Below are 20,128 nucleotides of genomic sequence, written 5' to 3' on the forward strand. Positions count from 1 at the left end.
CGATAACATTTCATTCAGAGCACACCGCGGTTAAACAACATATACATGAAAAATGAGCAAACAATTAAAATTAAGGTTACGGTTTTCTCTTTCTAAGTTTTGATAACTTACATTTGTGCATCAGCGTCAATAGAGTTTTGGAGATTTAATATAGCTGTTAATTTCAAAGTCTTGCCGATTGCGCATCCCTACTGCGCATAATGCTTTGTGCGTGGGTTGCGCGCTCCTTGACAAAATGGTGGCTGTTATTAAGGCCTGAACTCGCGCTCAGTTGATTTGCTATTTGCTCCTATTCTCAAGTAGCAATATTTCATTTTTGATTTGTTCACGAAAAGTATATTTTGAAGAGAAAGAAAGCTATGGGTTGTATAACTCGTGATAAAAGACATGAAACTCTGCGTTTATGGGGTGATAACTAAAGGCTCCATCCATTAGTAGTTGACCACGGCAGAGAGTAGAAAAATAAGCATGTTCCCATAGCTGATTATGTAGTTTGGGCGCAAATAAATTGATGGCTAAAATCCCCTTTCGAATCCTTGTATAACATGTAACAGGCTATCGCTAATATCATTTTTCGCTCGCCCACTTTTCACTTTCCCTTTAAAATAAGTAGCTTGGCTAAAGCTTGTTCTTACACAAATTTTAGTTAAAGGAGCTCTACAAAGATTTGACTTCTGTTTCGATTTATCTCGCTTGCTGCGTTTTAAGCTTGACACTGAGTATGTTGTGTAAAAAGGTAAAAAAGGCAACTTTGGGTAGATTCATATTGATCTTCGAGGCCTGGGTTCATTCCTTAAAATAACGCCAGCACACACAAAAGATGATGACGAATAAAACTACTACTCCCGGCACCGAAATCGCGACCTTGATTTTGATTGAGCCTGTGTTGGTATCTATATCTCTATCTGTATCTGAAAAGGAGAAGAATATGATCAGCAGTCGAAAAATTTGATCTACATCAACAGAAAAGTCATTTGAATGATCGGTTAGCCACTTTTCAAGCAGTAAGAGAACATTTTTTAACAATTTTAAAATTTACTTTTAAAATGTCGAATTCAGAAAGGAACAATAAAAACTTGGAGTTTAGAAATAAATTTGCTAACTTATTTAACCGGCAACGCGTTTTGTTGTACCTAATGAATAGGAGAGCCCTTAAACCAGTGCTCTGAAGCTCAGTGATTGAGCATCGAAACTTAAAATCTGCAATCAAAAACATCAAGGAGCTTGGCTATTTTATGACACTGGGAGCCAATATAGATTGCACCTGTGGCAGCTGTGATCTGAGTATAGTAAACAAACAAGATATAGATCTAAAATATTATGCAAGGAAGGAAGGGGAGGTGATTGCAGTTTTAGCGCTAAATTGTTTGTTTTAATTTCTCACAATGTGAATTTTGTTGAATTAGTTCTCAGTGATAAACTGTCTTTCCAAAAATAAACTGTCAACCGCAATATGCCCCCCCCCCCCTCCCCCCGCAAGATTTAAACCGTTTACTATTGGAACAATCTATGCTGTCAAAAGTAATGCCAACCCCTTAAGATCCTCTTCTAAGACAAGTTGGATTCGATGCTGCTATTTTCTTTTGCTAGACCATCTCTAAAGTAGCTTTCAAGCCTTATAGGAAACACGTTGTTTATAACCACGTAACCTATGCAGTTATGCATATTTCTGTGTGGACTTTACCTTTCTTAGTGTTCTCAGTGTACTCACAGAAATCACCAGAGTAACCCACATTGCATTTACATGCTCCATGCATTAATCTGCCTCCATTAAAGCATCTGATCTGAGGACAGGCTCGTGTTATTTTTAAGTTTAATCCACCGGGGCATGTACCTCCACACTGCTCTGTAATCAGCCGGCGACGAGTGCTAGTCTGCCTACCCCCTACACCACACATTGTCGTACAAGGACCCCACTCCGACCAGGAACTAAGATGGCAGTTGACTGGCCCCAGTCCACCGCAACGCCAAGTTTCCCCTGCGTATGACATATATAATTTGTTTGAAAGGATAATATGCCAGTTTTCGAGTAATTTCTCTAAACTCCGGTAACAGCTAGGGAGGATAAGGAAATATGTTATTTTTTGAAACGAGCTGGATATGCGACCGTGTTGCCCTTCTCTTGGAATCTTATTCGCCATACAACACGGCGGAAAAGGAAGGTTGGAAAGTTCCCTATGAGACACTAAGTGTCGTGGCATGCTTAAGCAGTCAATACTCTATCCTGTTTTTGTGTTGCGGATAGGATTAGACGCGATTGCATGTATCGACGGTCAGTACTGCAGGCGTAGCTCACCATGGAGTCTCTGCGGCCCAGATTTTACTTAACATCCAGGAATTCATGAAACTACACTGTTCGAAAAGAAAAGGCGGGTTCTCTTTCTTCTCTACGATGTGGAGTAGAAAGTTAAGCTGGGATAGTATCATCTCCTCGCACTAGGTCTGCATAAACACATATCCTGTATTTAAGTGCCGCTCTCGCTAAAAGCGGTCCTCTCGACTTCCCGTCTAAAAAAAAAAAATTCTTTTATTTTTTGCCCATGAAAATGGTTTAGGACACATGTTTCAAAAATAGTTTAGTTGTTCTCCAATTCTCTTTTTTTGCTTCGCCACAAGTCAAAAATGATTTTTGGCCAGACCAGCCCTGTGGATAGCGATCGAAACTTTAAATTTCAAAGATTTTGTCCAGCGCGCAGCGACTGCAACAGTGTAGCTCACGGAATGCTATCTTCCTACAAGTTACAAGATGTATTCGGTTAGTTCACAGACAAAATATGGAAACTTCAGCTGAAATATTTTTCATACCAGCGTGATCAGAGGAGACCTTTCTCTTTGACCTTAAGTTGTATATCAAAAATTCACTACTTTGTACGAAACAATTCTCAAAATGCAGGAGTTAATCGGGTTGAAAAAGCATATCAGTGCATAGTGTATACACCAATGAGGTCACGAATTGTCTCAAACCCGCGGGTATATCTCTAGCTTCCATCCACCAACATCTTAAAAACAACGCAAATCCATGTGTTTGCTCAATCGCGCTCGTGTCAAAGATTATTTGCATGATTCTGAAAATTGACCAAGATGTCCTTTTAACCGTTCAAACTTCGTTCGTTTATCTTCTACGTTGAGGACTTTAGGTTTTCATAGCAACTGAAAGGAGAATAGATGCCGAGTTGTCCTAAAACGTTGCGTAAACGTGATCGGTCGTAACGCTTGCGCGCTTGCGTGAGTTACAAATTAGACAAAGGTGATAGGAAGGCGCCTTATCGATAATTTACGTCAAAACATCAGGTCATGAACTACGCACAGTGTGGAGAAGATCAAAATTAAAGAATAAAATTTGGCACTTTGGTCATAACAGACATATCGCGTTTCTCAAAAGGACACAAAAACAAGTTAAAATGGGTTACAGTGTTTCCATTTACAAAACACTCTGAAACAATTCTTGCAGCTTCTCACGAGATTTTGTACACGGAACCCGATGAACTAGCCCTCTTTTCTACATATTTGTTTCCGTCATGAATGATGTTAAGCTCTTTGAACCACAGCGGTTTTGAGCGACAAACTCGACATTTCCTTTCGACCATCAAAATCAATTGGACAAACCCAGCTTGACATATTGCGTGACGTGATTGTGCAAACTTTTCTCTTTGTCATACGACCTGTTTCGCGGGTTCTAGAAGTCGGAATCAAAATTAGTTAATGTAACGAATTAGAATCGAAAATTATTAAAATGGACTGAAGAATTTTACATCTTAATGAGAATTTGATCTTTTAAAATGTTTACTTGATTGATGGAAAGCAAAGATTGGAGTGGCTTTGGGTATTTTAGCCCTGGTTTGGAAAAAATAAAACAGTTATTGGTATGTTCTAAACATCAGAACACCTGAGAGGACACTGAAAAAGTAGAAAAAGTATTTTTTAGAATCCAGAGCAAAATGAAGAATGTGAGGCAGTGAAAGGAGACTGAGTTTTCAAAGCCATTTATCGTAAAAGCTGCCACCAGCTTGTTATTGAACTCACGAATATTTGCCTGGAAGGCATTATCTTTCTTTTGCCGCGAAACTCGTGGATTTTATAAATTTTAAGCGGATGCAAAATCGAGACAAAAATTCGTCACAACTATGGCAAGCCAATTGTAGCAATATTCAATACTAAAATTCAATTTCAATTCAATGAGATTCAAGTTCAGTTCAATGAAATTCAATTTCAATTCAATTTCAATTCAATGAAATTCAATGAAATTCAATGAGATTCAAGTTCAATTCGATGAAATTCAAGTTCAATTCAATTTCAATTCAATGAAATTCAATTTCAATTCAATTTCAATTCAATGAAAATTCATTGAAAATTCAATGAAAATTCAGTGAAATTCAAGTTCAATTCAATGAAATTCAAGTTCAATTCATTGGAAATTCAATTTCAATTCAATTTCAATTCAATGAATTTCAAGTTCAATTCAATGAAAATTCAAGTTCATTTCAATGAAAATTCAATTTCAATTCAATGAAAAAACAAACATTCAAAATTGCTTCCGGTTAGTGACCGGAAATGATAACTAGCATACGGGAACTTTAAGGCTTTATGTTTTCGCGCGGTAAATTTAACTAGCATAATGGCGGACGTAGAGCCAGAATTTGACGTGGAAAAAGACTTACCTGAACTTTTATCGTCAGTGCTCGATAGAACAGAGCAGTGTATACATAATAGTGAAACGGATATCAGTGACGTGCAAGCACAATCTGTAGTTCTCGATCGAACCGTTAGTCTTTTGAGTTCTATTGCCTTAACTGACATTGAGCAAGATCGGATCGAGTGGGAATCTCTAGCTACTGCGTTTGCAGAAGTACTACGGGCTATTGAAAATCATCTCAAAACTCTAGCAGTAAAACCTTCATCAATTTCTCGACATAAACGTAAAATTCTCAGAAATCCTGGGAGACCACATCCTGGGAAATCCTGGGAGACCACATTCTGGGAAATCCTGGGAGACCACAGTTCCTTATATCTCCTGACACGTTAGAAGATCTTCTCGGACTTGGATTTTCATTGGAAAAAATTTCTTTGTTGTTTGGTGTGTCTCGTTGGACAATTTATCGTAGAGTACAATCATATGGCTTGCAAAGCACGGCGAATTTTAGTTTGTTGCCGGATACAGAATTGGATGAATTACTTTTAGAGTATATTGCTCGTCATGGATTAACAACCGGTCGAACATATTTACCCGGGTACCTTAAGTCACTTGGACTGAGGATTCAAAGAAGAAGAATTCGCGAGTGTTTAGCAAGGGTGGATCCAGCGAATACTGCCTTGAGGTGGGGAATGGTTATTTCTCGAAGGCAATACTCCGTGCCATGGCCAAATTCTCTGTGGCAGTTAGATGGTCATCATTCTCTCATTCGCTGGGGTTTTGTAATCCACGGATGCATGGATGGTTTCTCTAGAAGAGTTGTGTTTCTTAGATGTAGTAATAATAATCTTTCACAAACTGTTCTGGAACTCTTTCTGAAAGCAATTGAAAAAGATGGGTTGTGGCCATCACGTATTCGTGTGGATTATGGTGTGGAAAATGTATTAGTTTGTGATGCTATGGTGGAAGCAAGAGGTGAAGGTAGAGGGAGTTTCATTGCCGGTTCCTCCACGAGAAATCAGAGAATTGAAAGACTCTGGAGGGACGTCTTCAGGTGTGTGTGTCATCTTTTCTACTACGTGTTGTACGCAATGGAGGATACAGGCCTGCTTAACGTTGACAATGCAACGGATATGTTTGCGCTACATTTGACATTCCTCCCAAGAATAAACCTTGCGCTTCACGAATATATGGAGGCCTTCAACCATCACAAGGTAAGGACAGCAAACCATTGGTCCCCATATCAGATGTGGGTCAATGGCATGTTAAATGAAGACAACCCCTTGGTACATGGGCAATTAGATGAGGATCCTAATGACCTGGAGGTCTATGGTGTTGACCCAGATGGGCCATCTCCATTTGAAGATAGCAACAACAATGTTGTTGTTCCTCCAGTGACATTACCAGTTGAACATCAGTCAGTTCAAGCCAAAGTTCTTGAGCAGATCGATCCATTCATGTCATCGATGCAAATGGGCATAGATATCTACACTAACATTCACCAGATAGTAAAGGAGAGCGTTGAAAACTGTTAATAACACTATACCTTTTTGGTAAATCATGTGGCCATCTTCAGTTGCTGCGTGGGATGTGCAGACAGTAAAGTTAACAATTGAGTGTCAATATTAATCAAATGCAAAATGAACATGCAACAGGATTTGATATGGTTACCTAATTGTCAAAGAAATTCAGTATACAACACCAGTATAAAAGATGACTTAAACTTCAACTTTATTCAGGTACCTTAAAACAGAAACTCTTTTACTTATTTAAGCAGCTGTCTATTTTTGATAGCACAGGTATGATCCTCACATTTCAACGGATACAATGCTACAATCAAGCAGTGAAAGTTCTTGTGTCTAGCAACAAATTAAAAAAGTATTTTTGTTGAAGATTTTCTTCAATTTTTAAGTCTTTGCTAAAAGACACAGACAGCTAATTCACAAATAAAACACAACTTATGTCCTCCCCCATTTACTAGAAACCATTGCACAACTTAGTAATCAATTTTTTTACTGAGTACTTCATTCTTTCCCATGAATTGTTATGAGTGCAATGACTGAATGAGCATTGGCTCCTGAAAATACTTTTAGCACAGACTGAAACACTTCACAATTCTTAAGATAAAACCCCATTTTAAATGAACTGTTGAATTGTTATTTGTGACAAATCCTTGTGCAGCACAATTATAAGGCACCACTAAACATTACCTTTTTATAATGCAAGTGGTCCAAAGAAAGCAATTTTTGCAACTCAACATGTTTTAATATACATTTAAAATATAAATTTAAACATCTTACACAATTTCAGCTGGAAATACAACAATTTAGGCCCAGTCTTTAGAGTCCATTGTTGAAATGATACCCAAGATATTGGCCAAGCCCAGCAAAACATAACGCCTTTAAATGTAGCACCCCTTTGCCCACCATCTCAACTATGTGCCATATGGTCAAGACATCTGGAAGTGATTTTTCATCACTTGTTTCACTTGTAAACATTTACCAAAACGATGAGCTAGAAATCATTGTATTCACAACTTAATAGAATCTAAATTTACAGATTTCCAAAATATGCATTTGCAAAGGCTAAATCATAAAGATTGAAGAGTTGTTCCTCACTTGGCAGCAATACATCCTTTGCACGTCTTGGTAAATACAATATATTTGCACAAGTGTTTGCAGTAGGTAGAAATGGGCATTCTGTGTGAGAGTTTGTGCCATGGCTTGCTGCCTCAACAAATTCTATACAAGGTGCAACACCAAACCCAAGTGGGGGCTCTTCATCAGTACCAGTGACAAACTGAAGTATATGTCCCAGGGTGATTTACCCCCTTTGCCCACTTGCTGCTAGCCTGGTGTATTTAGAAAACAAATCATAAATTTCTGATTCGAAACGGTGTACATTGCCACCCCCTTCAGAGAAATTTGGTGGGAGGAGGACAATCAGCTTTCTTCTTGACAAGGCTGAACTTTCTGAAGGTCTGAAAAGGTGAAGGAAGTTAGGTATACCATTTCCTATTTGATAAAGCCCCAGGGTTTTAAAGCCAAAGCGAAGCTTTGAGATACAAGGATTTGATGGCTCTCCAGAAGAAAAGAGGGCCTGGAGATGATCTTCTTTTAAAAATCTAGGGATACTACCATTCTGCAAAGTGCTAAGGACCATTATTAACCCAATTGTTGAATAGTCATTAGAAAGATGGTCTTTGAGGCCATTGTCAAAGTACTTAGCTTTGATCTCTCGTAAACACAGGCGAAAGAACTCTTTCCGTGGACCACCATAATCCTCAGCACTCTCACCATAAAATCCAACTGCAAGTGTTAGTCTGGGGTCCTTTAAAAATTGCACTTCTTCCATAGCTGATCTCAAAACATCTTGTCGATTGATTAAGATGAAGTTGGTTTCACCTTCCAGATTTACAGTTACATCTTGCACATCCAGTGGTCTCCCAGTCACAATCAGACTTTGTGCATAGTGCAAAATTTCAGCTGGATTTTCAGTACCATTAGATTTACAGTAATTTACACAATCCTTGGCCAGAAGATCCACAGACTGATTTTCAGTGTAATCAGGTTCTGTCTTCTCCCTTTTTGACTCAATTCCTGTACTGCTCTCTTCAAAGGTGGATACTGATTGCATTCCTGTTTGTTTCTGTTGTTCAGGAGTTTGTTGACTAAGCATTTCTTCACAAAAAAATATATGTATAAGAATGAAAAGAACTGACTTTTTTGGTTCTTTTCTGTAAATGTTTAACGACACTTTCCACTGTGAGAAAAACAAATAACCAGGAGACTTTTTACTACAATTAAAAAGTTGATTAAGATGTGAAGAAAGTTCTGATGTAAATAACTAACTAACTTAATTTAACAAGGGTAAAACACAGTACAGTCATAGGTTGACAAACCTGTGGCCCTCCCTAGATTATGTCAAAATTAGGTTGTTGCCATGGACAAATGGTCACAATGAGGCCAAGGAAAAACAAGTTACAATGAATTACTCTTAATAACAACCCAGTTTTAAAACTTTGCCTTAAACATTTTAAAAACACAACAAAATTTACCTGGCAAATCATCATCTTCGATTAAGCTATTCCCATCGTCATCACATATTATACAGTTCAGTTCACTTTTCATTTTAATGTAAATGGCTCCTTGCCCGCAGAGCAATTTCTTGTACGTGTATTCTTCACAACTAACAGGTGTGCTTAACTTTCGCCGGTTTGCTCGAAGAAACACAAAATCTCTGTTGCCAACTAACGGATATTTTAGTCTGATCGCATCACCAATTTTGGATCGGATGTCGTCCTCTCCATCTGTATTAACTAAATTAACAAATCCTCTTAACAAAATATTATCGTGGTTAATTGACAAACTTTCTTCTTCGTCGTCATCCCCCACGTGCATAAGAGCAAATTCAAACGGTTTAGATTGTTCTGGAGTTGTTTTTTGTTTCTTTCCTCTGTGACTGGTAGGAACGGACGAAGATGCTGATCGAAGTCGCTCCCGTTGGCTCAAGCGAGAACACAATCCTGTACTTCGACTTCTTTGCAACATGGATCGAGCTCGCTCGACGGCACTAGCAACATTGTTAGTTGAACTTAAGTTATTTTCAGACACGACTTGAGTGACTGAGTCCGGAACTTTCGTTTTTGAGCTTGAACTAGAGCTTGCTAACACTTGTGACACGAGTCTTGAGCACTCGCCCAACGAATCGGCAAGGTTTCGAAGATGTTCCTCCATTTTGTTGGTTAAAAAATGGCGGGAAAAGCGTTTGGAATCGGATTCCCGTATGTTTGATCCAAGATGCTTTGCGCATAGTCTACACTGAATTGAAATTGAATTGAAATTGAATTGAAATTGAATTGAAATTGAATTGAAATTGAATTGAAATTGAATTAAAATTGAATTGAAATTGAATTGAAATTGAATTGAAATTGAATTGAACTTGAATTGAAATTGAATTGAAATTGAATTGAAATTGAATTGAAATTGAATTGAAATTGAATTGAAATTGAATTGAAATTGAATTGAAATTGAATTAAAAAATGGCGGGAAAAGCGCTTGGAATCGGATTCCCGTATGTTTGATCCAAGATGCTTTGCGCATAGTCTACACTGAATTGAAATTGAATTGAAATTGAATTGAAATTGAATTAAAATTGAATTGAAATTGAATTGAAATTGAATTGAAATTGAATTGAAATTGAATTGAAATTGAATTGAAATTGAATTGAAATTGAATTGAAATTGAATTGAAATTGAATTGAAATTGAATTGAACTTGAATTGAAATTGAATTGGAATGGAATTTTCACTGAATTGAACTTGAATTTCATTGAATTGAACTTGAATTTCACTGAATTGAACTTGAATTTTCATTGAATTTTCATTGAATTTTCATTGAATTTCCATTGAATTGAAATTGAATTTCATTGAATTGAAATTGAATTTCATTGAATTGAACTTGAATTTCATTGAATTGAAATTGAATTTCATTGAATTGAAATTGAATTTCATTGAATTGAAATTGAATTTCATTGAATTGAACTTGAATTTCATTGAATTGAACTTGAATCTCATTGAATTGAAATTGAATTTCACTGAATTGAACTTGAATTTCATTGAATTGAACTTGAATTTCACTGAATTGAACTTGAATTTTCATTGAATTTTCATTGAATTTCCATTGAATTGAAATTGAATTTCATTGAATTGAAATTGAATTTCATTGAATTGAACTTGAATTTCATTGAATTGAACTTGAATCTCATTGAATTGAAATTGAATTTCATTGAATTAAAATTGAATTTTAGTATTGAATATTGCTACAATTGGCTTGCCATAAGCAACGCGATATGTCTGTTATGACCAAAGTGCTAAATTTTATTCTTTAATTTTGATCTTCTCCATACTGTGCGTAGTTCATGACCTGATGTTTCGACGTAAATTATCGATAAGGCGCCTTCCTATCACCTTTGTCTAATTTGTAACTCACGCAAGCGCGCAAGCGTTACGACCGATCGCGTTTACGCAACGTTTTAGGACAACTCGGCATCTATTCTCCCTTCAGTTGCTATGAAAACCTAAAATCCTCAACGTAGAAGATAAACGAACGAAGTTTGAACGGTTAAAAGGAGATCTTGATCAATTTTCAGAATCATGCAAATAATCTTTGACACGAGCGCGATTGAGCAAACACATGGATTTGCGTTGTTTTTAAGATGTTGGTGGATGGAAGCTAGAGATATACCCGCGGGTTTGAGACAATTCGTGACCTCATTGGTGTATAAACTATGCACCGATGTGCTTTTTCAGCCCGATTAACGCCTGCATTTTGAGAATTGTTTCGTACAAAGTAGTGAATTTTTGATATTCAACTTAAGGTCGAAAAGAAGGGTCGCCTCTGATCACGCTGGTATGAAAAATATTTCAGCTGAAGTTTCCATATTTTGTCTGTGAACTAACTGAATGCATCTTGTAACTTGAAGGAAGATAGAATTTCGTGAGGTACATAAAATCATTTTTGGCTTGTGGCGACGCAAAAAAAGAGAATTGGAAAACAAACAAACTATTTTTGAAACATGTGTCCTAAACTATTTTCATGGGCAAAAAATAAAAGAAAACTTTTTTCCGACAGGAAGTCGAGAGGACTGCTCTTAGCGAGAGCGGCACTTAACAGCGGGGATTACAAAGAAAAAAAGATTCGGCTACTTTCAAAGCAAACGTATTGCACTGTTACGGTTGTAAAAAGGTAATGATTCTAAAAACCTACTCCTTAGTCAATGCTTTCTTAAAACTAGAGCAGCAACACAAACCAAAGTAACAGGACATGCGAAAGTGCTAATGTTATGAATTTCCAATTTTGTTACAAATGGTGTGCATCATATCGACTTTGGATAAACTGTGTACTACATGTTTCTATCTCATTTATCTGCGCTGGATGACGGACTGATTAACATTTTTATTGACGCGAACTTTCTGAAGACAAGCACTATAGCTTGGGACATATGATGGTTTTTGTCGACCTCCGAAGCTAAAGCAGCAACCTCTTAGCTGCTAGAATATCGCAAGACCACCGAAGACCACCTTTTGTTCCACATCTCTTTTCGATGTTTTATCGTAAATGATGAAATTCATGAGAATATCTTCTTCAAACCTGTCAGAATAATTTCAATACATTAAAATTTTAAAAATAAGAAAGGTGGAGGCATGTTTAATGAGAATTCTTACTAGTTATTCATACGAGTGAGCTTCGCCATAAACACGTCCTGGAAGTGTGTTTTAAAAAACCGCATGCTTTGCGCCTATTGTATGTGTGCTGATATCATACCAGCAGCATTTCTACAATGAAACTCTAGCGAAATCTCTAATTTATCATTTTAGTATTTCCTCAAGCTCGAAATTCCTTATGTGACTCGCAAAATTTAACTCAGGATGGACGTCACTAGCATCTTTGCACGCAATATCCCCCTCTTTAATCTATCTCTCATAACAGGGGTTTACTTGAGAAATTGTACAGGCGCAACGATGCCACCGGCTGAAAATCGAGTGAAATAACCATTCGAAGTCAAAGATTACAACAAGAGTGCTTTGGTGCTCTTGGCATCAAACGCAGGCTCTGTTAATTTACTTCCACATCTGAAATGAGGTCAGACCACAAATGACACAGGAAAGACATGTCACATACAGAAAGTTATTGTTTCTCGAAATTGGAAAGTTCCAGTGAAATAAATCTTTCGTCTTGAATTCCTAGCATTCATTATCGCTTTATGCGTGATAAGTACTAAAAATAAATGCCACAATTTTGCTAACGCAAGAACAAGAATTAATCAATTTGATACCATTGTCTTCTTTGTCAGTTCAGTTCCTCATTTGAAAGTATGGAAGACTTTTTAGTCTCATAAAACTCTAACGCGCTACAGTCTCTAAACTTCTCTACTCAGTACGCAAGTGATTTTGCCGAAGTGCAAACAATCGATTAATACGCGGTTCACAATCATGGGAATGCGCTCGACCGTTTCAATTGTAAGAGCGCTTAAAATGATTAGATTTTTACATAATGATTAGATCCACGTTGGTCCAGGATGATTTTCAGAGTTTTGTTTTTTCTTTCTTTTTGTAATACTTTGTAGACTTCACTGATACTTGCACTATGATGGAGAAATACTACTGAATACAATAAGTGAGTTACGATGTACTTCAATTTGTGGTAATACAAGAGACAAGCCTCCAGTTACCTAAGCATTCTAAGTAGAAAAAAGGCTGTCTATGAGCCCTGATTGCAATTTTAATCTTGATGGATTGGCCTTTGAGGGGTAATAAACAATATCACCGTGTGTTAGAGAAATGACTTGCCGTTCAAAAGTAAGAACAAACATGTTAATGTGCGGTGTTTTGGTACAAAATGTAGACTCAGTTGCAGAGGTTGGATTGTTTCTGTTTCTACTATCTTAAACACAGTCCTGTTTTGACTGTACGGATATGAAAATCATATGTGAACATAAAAAAAATTCCGATAACTACTGTGCTAAATTTTAAAATTTCAATTAGAATTTCCTGTTTGAAGTAAGCGTCCAAAATTTAGAGGTGCTTTAATATTGTGTTTGTGTTTATGAGGGGCTTATAGTTTCTAGTTTTCGTGAGCTACTTACCTTGCAGCTCGCAGCAATCCCCGGAAAACCCTGCTCTACAGGAACATACTCCATCTCTAAGACTTCCTCCATTAAAACAGCCGGTCTGTTGGCAGGATCGTGTCTTTATCAGGGAAGATGAGCAGGTACCGCCACATTGTTCGATAGTTATTCGGTGACGGACGCTTGACTGTGTTCCTAATACGCCACAAACAGTTGTACAACCGCTCCATTCTGACCAGTGGCTAAGTTTGCAGTCAACTGCTTTACTACCAGAGCACTGCAGAGTTTCGGAAAGGTTGGCAGGGCATTCTGTTCCACCACATGATGGCTCTGATACAACTGTTCTTGATCGACTTTGAGAGCCTTGCTGTCCACATTGGTCTGTACTGCAATAACTCCAGTATGACCATAAAGTGATATCACAGTTTTTCACTGGACATGGCTGGGGAGCACGACGACGACGGCGTCTTCGCCAACCGTCACAGTCAGAAGTTAAACAGAATAACATTAGCAGTATTAAAACAGTGAAAGTCTTAGCCGAAAACATCTTTGGTATGCCTCATGGAACTACCTTTGTTTTGTTCAAAACAAACTAAGCTCTATGTAAGGAAATAGACGTGCCCAAACGTGTAGTGAACTGGACTTCGAACTTTGCTTGCGAAAGATCACGAGGAAGTCAGACCACAACTGTCTGAAGAATTCCTACTTAAAACAATACATTTGAAAAAAATTATATGTACACCAACTGGAAGGGGTGAAAAGAAAAGTGTCTGTATCATTGTTTATCCCTTCAAAACTTACGTTGTGAGTATGATATATTCAACTAATGACTTGACTGTTTTTTAAGCATTCAATACTTAACCTCGCGCTTAGTGTTTTTTTTTTCTTAAAGAAGAGCCTTTTCACTTCAGTTGTACTATTCATGTTATAATCTCTCGGCTAAGCGAACATTTTGCTATGATCTTCTCGACTGAATCTCTCGGCGAATGATTGATATCTATAGTTATTTATCATTGACATCAGTCCAAAACAAGAAGTGACTCAAAGGAAGTTGTACTTCAAGCTGCTCTTCTTTACAAGCTGGCTGGTTTTCGCAAAGGGTTTATTTCCCTTTTCATCAGTCGTTGACAGTGCTAGCCTCTCACTCGATGAACCAGTCTCATTACTGGTGACTGCTCACTCTGTTGCAACAAAATTGTAAAATAAATTTGTGTCCATTTTTACGGAGAAAGTGAGTAAGGTTCTAAAGAAACTGTGGTGCTTCGTCGGTGGGAGAGTATAACAAGGTAATTTAGTGTTATCAACTGAGTTGATAGCGCAAATTGGCAACCGTAGAGAGTTTAAAAGCTGAAGTTTCGAGCGTTAGCCTTTCGTCAGAGCGATTGGTGAAAGATAATTTAGTTATTGTGGGTGTGCATAGATTCGTAACGACCGCGTATATCATTTAATTATAGTACAATCAGATCGTAATGAAAATTCATTAGTTCTAATGGATGGATTGCATAAGTTCTAAAAACCCACAAGAACGAGATTAATGTCATATTCAGCATAAAATGTCCTCTGAAGTAGAAAATGTGAACACAGGTCATTTCTTTCCAGCAGAAAACAAACCGGCTCCACAGAGCAGGACTCGGAAAATGCAGAATATCGAGGAAAGAGTTTGTCGGCACCACCGCCATTTTGATTCTCACAGCCTTCATGTTTGACGCGAATAACGATATCGGAAGGATTCCCTGGATGCGTTTGTGTAACAGGTCTCAACAGTCTGTGAAGCATGTAAATCACGAAGCACAAGAACAAAAATCCACCCGTGCAACCTCCCCCGATCCCTCCCCTTAAATGTATCATAGAAATTAGATTCCTGAAAGTTGTTTTCTCTGGTCACTTCTGACGCTCAAATCTACATCAGGGAGAATGAAATTATATTTATTGTTTCATCATATACATAAGAACCATGTGTAGTGTTTCATTTAACTAGTCATTTGCAAAGGCTCGCTTAAAGAGTAATTTCTCCACAAATATCTATCACGTATTCAGGGATGAACAACTTCAAAAAAAAAAAAAAAAAAAAAACTACATCAAAACAACAAGCAAAGTATTTCGAGTATTTCTTTAACGCTGTATCGTTTAGTCGTTGTGAATTACCTGTAGTCTTCAGAGTTTCATTTGTTTCCTCTACTTTCGAATCTCGTAACGGTTTGATGCGATGCACCACTACATGTATGCTCTTCGATTTGCGAATATTTTAGGGATTTTTCAGCTTTTAAGAAACGATATTTTGCCCTGCTGGAATTAAAAAAAAAAGGTTAATTGTCTTTCATAGAAAGAGAGTTGTGCGATAAAATCTATTGGCGAGACATATATAATGCGATTCAGTACACAGTAACTCGCGCGGTTTGGTTAAGTTAACTGAGAAAATACTATTCGGTATAATGCCAATAACGGAAAGGAAAACATTAAAACTGCGATTTTTTGGGTCCACTTAGAATGGTCTAAAGAATTTTGACGTAATATACGCATGTATACAACGTAGCTTTAGAAGTTCGTTACAAAAGTTTTTTTTGTTTTTGTTTCTGTGTTTGCGGTGCAATAAGTTTTTTTCTAGAATTGTTCATAATGGCTCTAGAGGGTGTGCCATTTTCAGATGTTGCTAGCAGTTTCATCACAATAATCGTAGTGCGGTTCGTCTCTTTTTCTCATTACATTCCCATGCAAGCTTGGAGAGGAAGCCGCCGTTGAACAGTTACACTGAGAGAATCATTATTTTTCCCTGCCTTTCTCTAATTCATTTACGAGACAAAAAAAATCGTGTTAAGTAATTGAAGTTGAACTCAGTCAGTAATTACAATCATTAAAATCTTAAATATCATCGAAATGATCATAACAGTATGTTTTTCCCGTTGGCTACTATTTAATGACTTGCCAATTAGTCATGTTGCCCTTTTGAACACCGTCGTGACAGATGCGAGTCCATGCCAGTTCGCAAGAAATATAATTTGTAAATCTCATATAGGGCTTTGCCATCCTTTTGGCTGGTTTCATTTGTTCTTTGACTCTGGTAGTTTTTCAGTTATCCCCTCCATGAAGGTAATTTTATGTGCACTTTCTAAAACATCAGGACCAAAACATATCTAACATAGCTCTCTTGACGTATCATACTCGTGCGGAACGAAACTTTTCCAGATTTTACTGAGCTCACGGTAACCATAATCGATAACCGATCTCCTTTGTTATGTCACTCGTCCATCTGAAATATTTAAGCGGAGCAGAAAAAATGTTTTCGTGAGCTAATGAATAGCTAGAACATACGTTTGCAATGTTTGCCGTTTGGTGACCTGATTGATTTCCAAGAAATGTATTTTGTTGTCGTTATTTCTTATTTCCTCGTATGTGAAGCCAGGGAATCACGTCAAAATCATACTTTAGTAAACCTATTCAAGGAAGCTTATCTTTCATTACAGCTCGTTCCATTTGATTAATTTTATGACATATTTTTTCATCTTATTCAAGACCTAATTTTCCGGAGTAATTTCAATAGAGTTGACAAGTTTTATCTTTACTTCAGCCATATCAATAGATTATAGATAGGACACACGCAATAAATGCCTTTCAGTTCTAGCTCTTAACTGTTATTATGAACTGTCTCCGACACACAGTTGTTAAAGATAAAAATTGATATGGATACATATACGTGGCATTGTTTACTATTTCTAGGAACCTGCAGAGGCCGGCGTCTTGTTACGGCGAGTTACCCCTTTAACTCCTAGGAGTGATTAACGTATAACTTCTCCCCTATAATGTTCATACATTATCCAGCAAACAGGTAATGAGATTACTAAAATTTAGCAGGTAGAAGTCATCTCGAACTAATACCAAAGTCTTATAACTTATTCACGAGGAAATATGTAGCAGCTATTGAGGAGAATTGACAACCAGATCTCGGGAGTTAAAGGTTAACGTTAAGAAACGTGCGATCGTTTATTCAACCAGCTGTATTTGATTTGAAGTTAGAATCGGAAGTGGGGAGTATTTGCTCTCCCACCCCCACCCCTCTCCTTGCTTTTAACTGTCGCTTACCCGCTTGGTACAGATTTCTTTTTCTCCCCTGCCTTCTGCTGCCATTAAAATCAAAGCTGGCGGTCATAATTTTTGCTGAAAAAAAAAAACGAGCGTTCGCTCCCCAAAATCGCGCCTGCTCTGTAGGCTATCTCAGAAAAATCATTTCTATTTCTCCTTTTGACAGAAGTTTCATACAACTATAATTATAACTTGAAATGTTCGTGCCAGAATTTTAGGTGGTCTGTCTGGATATCAAAACTGTTTTCCTTCGCCTTTAAATAAACGAAGTTTAAATCACCGCTAAGTCTCCTTCAATAAATATTCAAGTACCTGTGCTCAGGAAACTACTACCTTACTGTCGAGTTCTCTAGTTTTCACTATTATTCTAAAATTTGATAGAAGGATTTACAGGTTGCTCTCTTTCACTACTTCACCTACTTATTGACTGGTTTTTTTTGACTGGTCAAATCATACTGAACATTGAGTTAGTTTGGGGGATGAAAATTAGCAAAGACTTCAGAGAAAAGATTCTAAAAAGTTTAAAACTTACAGTCAAATACATTTCTAGTCAAATACATCTCCAAGTTTATGATTCTACATGTATGTCTCACAGTCATCTAATTACCGCCAAGTTTCGCTTATGAATCAAGTGAACATTCAAGAAACACGCCCGAAAGCTATTCGATTATCTAAATGAGGCTTTTCTAAATATGAATAAAGGAGTTTAGTTTCTAAAGAAACTTTTGTGTTGCGTCGGTTGAGGTATTATAACATAATTTGGTTTTATTAACTGATTTTATTGTGTAAATTGACCATCGAAGAGAGTTTTTTAAGGCGATTATTCGAGCGTTAGCCCATCGCTATGACGACCAAATTATCTTTTCCAACAATAACTCGATAAAAAAATTCAAAATTATGGCGACTTCCACTAAACTTTGACTCTACGACAAATCAACGAAAACCAGATCAGGTCAAGGGTACCATTTATTAATTTTTCAGACCCAGTATTGGCTATTACGCATTGCGCGTCTCTGTTTTTGTCATGGTATTCACGAGAGTGAGGCTTGCATTGTTTCGCCGTAGCTTGTGGAATAATCAACTTTGAACTAGTTGCCACCGATAGCCAACGCCGCGTGCAATGTATACTGGTCAAAAATGGGCCTTTAACACAGGCATTAACGATATGAAAAACGACAATACGTAAACATGTTGGCCTTTTCCCATCAATGTGATTTCAATTGCAAATTGCCATGTTCGCTTAAATGGAGTCGAACCAGTCAAGATTTTATAATAAGGTGTTCTATGTGTATCTCCTAGATGAAATCGCTCTCTTGATCCAATTTCTGTATGATTTCGGAAGCATGATCGCGGTGGAAATTACAATTGTGGTGATACTAGTTACCACGCTCCCCTTCGCACCATCTTGTGACGTCCAGTCTCGAAGGCGCCGTGGATCATGCACTCCACGAAATTGCCAGGTCAGCCATTGGTCTTCATAGAATCCGTGCAGTGTAAACCAGTGTGGTCAACAAGGGTCTCAGAGTCGATCAAGAACGGTGGTCTCATCACTAGGTTTTGAAGGAGACCAGTGTCCTAATCTATACGAGACACAGCAATGTAATGGCATTAAGCCGATTAACTGTCAAGTGAGTCTTTGTTCTCTTTGGAGTGGGTGCGGTGCTGAGAAATGCGGGCAACAAGGGACTGAGAATCGATATTGAAAATTTTTTATTGCTTGTCTCATAGACTTTGGATTACTATTGTAAGGAGATGGTCTGTCTTGAACTCACCATAAATATTCTTTCGGGGGCAAACATCCGAAAACGGGTTAATTTCGACTCGCTGAAAGGTCGATTTTCGAGGATACGGGAGGGTTGAACATTCGCCTCAAAATGTCGGGTCTTGTTAAGGTTAGAATCAAAAGAAAGGTGTTTTCATTAATGTTATATCAACTTTGTCTGTTGCTGAAAATTTGAGGGAAATCGAACGACTGGCCCAAATTGACAGGTCGAATCTAACGCGGACTGTCTCTTATATAAAGATCTTTGCCAAGCGACCAAGAGTGATTTCCCTGTGTTCTCCTTTTCTTAACGTTATTTTAAGATTTCTGTAGGAACAATATTGACTGAGTTTAAATTTTACATATGTGATGAAGAGAGAATATAAGTTTAATCCCGGAGTAAACTAACAACGATAAAACTTAGTGTCAGGCATCAATAAATTGTTCCCCTGCGCAGTGGAGCTTCCTATCTCATGAAAATCCGCGAAAATAGATCGATAAAAATTGCAATCGGTGGATCTAAAGAACGAACTTAACTTACGGAGTAATTTCTTTCACTGAATTAGATCTGCTCCTTCCTCCCATCAAAAGGACACTGTTATGCTCGGTTACCATTCGTTGTAAGAAGAAGTAGCGAGGTGAAAGCGCTTGGTCGCCATGACTGATTTCAGTTTCTCAGCAAAACACAGTAAGACATACGGAAACTTAACGTTTGGTTTGGGAAACGAAACATTTTATTGGAATGACCCTACTTGTCTACAGTCCGGTTACTCACATTATATCTGGCGATATTACATTCCCGAGGCAAGGCTGAAAATTGTCTTAAATTCCGCATATTGGAGATTCAAAGTTTTGAACGACGGGAACAACTTTCATTTGCGTGTCGAGTGAAATGTGAAACGATAATTATGTAGTCATCTCGGGGGAGGAAAACTACATGATTATCGTTTTAGTCCATTAAAAATAGCTTGTAGACTTTGACTTGTCTCAATTTCCTCTTGTTGTAATTTCAAAAGAAAAAAAAGATTTCAC

The 20,128-nt window shown here is 37.5% G+C and overlaps 2 protein-coding genes and 1 pseudogene across 2 annotated transcripts; 1 reads left to right on the plus strand and 2 right to left on the minus strand.

Annotated features, from left to right (window-relative positions):
- Window positions 1–786: 786 nt before the first annotated feature.
- On the minus strand, window positions 787–13,804 carry LOC146481334 (spondin-1-like). Its single transcript, XM_085108415.1, has 3 exons — window positions 13,276–13,804; window positions 1,685–1,978; window positions 787–899 (listed from the first exon to the last, which is right to left on the minus strand). Exons 1-3 carry the CDS (start codon window positions 13,802–13,804, stop codon window positions 787–789), a joined length of 936 nt encoding a protein of 311 aa, XP_084964541.1.
- LOC146481335 (uncharacterized) lies at window positions 4,616–6,165 on the plus strand. Its single transcript, XM_085108396.1, has 2 exons — window positions 4,616–4,846; window positions 4,930–6,165. Exons 1-2 carry the CDS (start codon window positions 4,616–4,618, stop codon window positions 6,163–6,165), a joined length of 1,467 nt encoding a protein of 488 aa, XP_084964522.1.
- LOC146481336 (uncharacterized) lies at window positions 7,184–8,760 on the minus strand (annotated as a pseudogene).
- Window positions 13,805–20,128: the final 6,324 nt, after the last annotated feature.

The sequence above is a fragment of the Pavona decussata genome, unplaced genomic scaffold (genome assembly GCF_977016875.1).
Source record: "Pavona decussata unplaced genomic scaffold, jaPavDecu1.1 SCAFFOLD_50, whole genome shotgun sequence".
Classification (NCBI taxonomy): domain Eukaryota; kingdom Metazoa; phylum Cnidaria; class Anthozoa; order Scleractinia; family Agariciidae; genus Pavona; species Pavona decussata.

What these genes read in the sequence shown, in the direction of transcription:
- LOC146481334 (XM_085108415.1), bottom strand. Translation starts at nt 13,804, where the DNA reads ATGTTTTCGGCTAAGACTTTCACTGTTTTAATACTGCTAATGTTATTC. An exon ending in GGATTGCTGCGAGCTGCAAG is followed by an intron (nt 1,979 to 13,275) that starts GTAAGTAGCTCA and finishes TGTCATACGCAG; the next exon opens with GGGAAACTTGGCGTTGCGGT. An exon ending in CACTGAGAACACTAAGAAAG is followed by an intron (nt 900 to 1,684) that starts GTAAAGTCCACA and finishes ATACAGATAGAG; the next exon opens with ATATAGATACCAACACAGGC.
- LOC146481335 (XM_085108396.1), top strand. Translation starts at nt 4,616, where the DNA reads ATGGCGGACGTAGAGCCAGAATTTGACGTGGAAAAAGACTTACCTGAA. An exon ending in TAGCTACTGCGTTTGCAGAA is followed by an intron (nt 4,847 to 4,929) that starts GTACTACGGGCT and finishes TAAAATTCTCAG; the next exon opens with AAATCCTGGGAGACCACATC.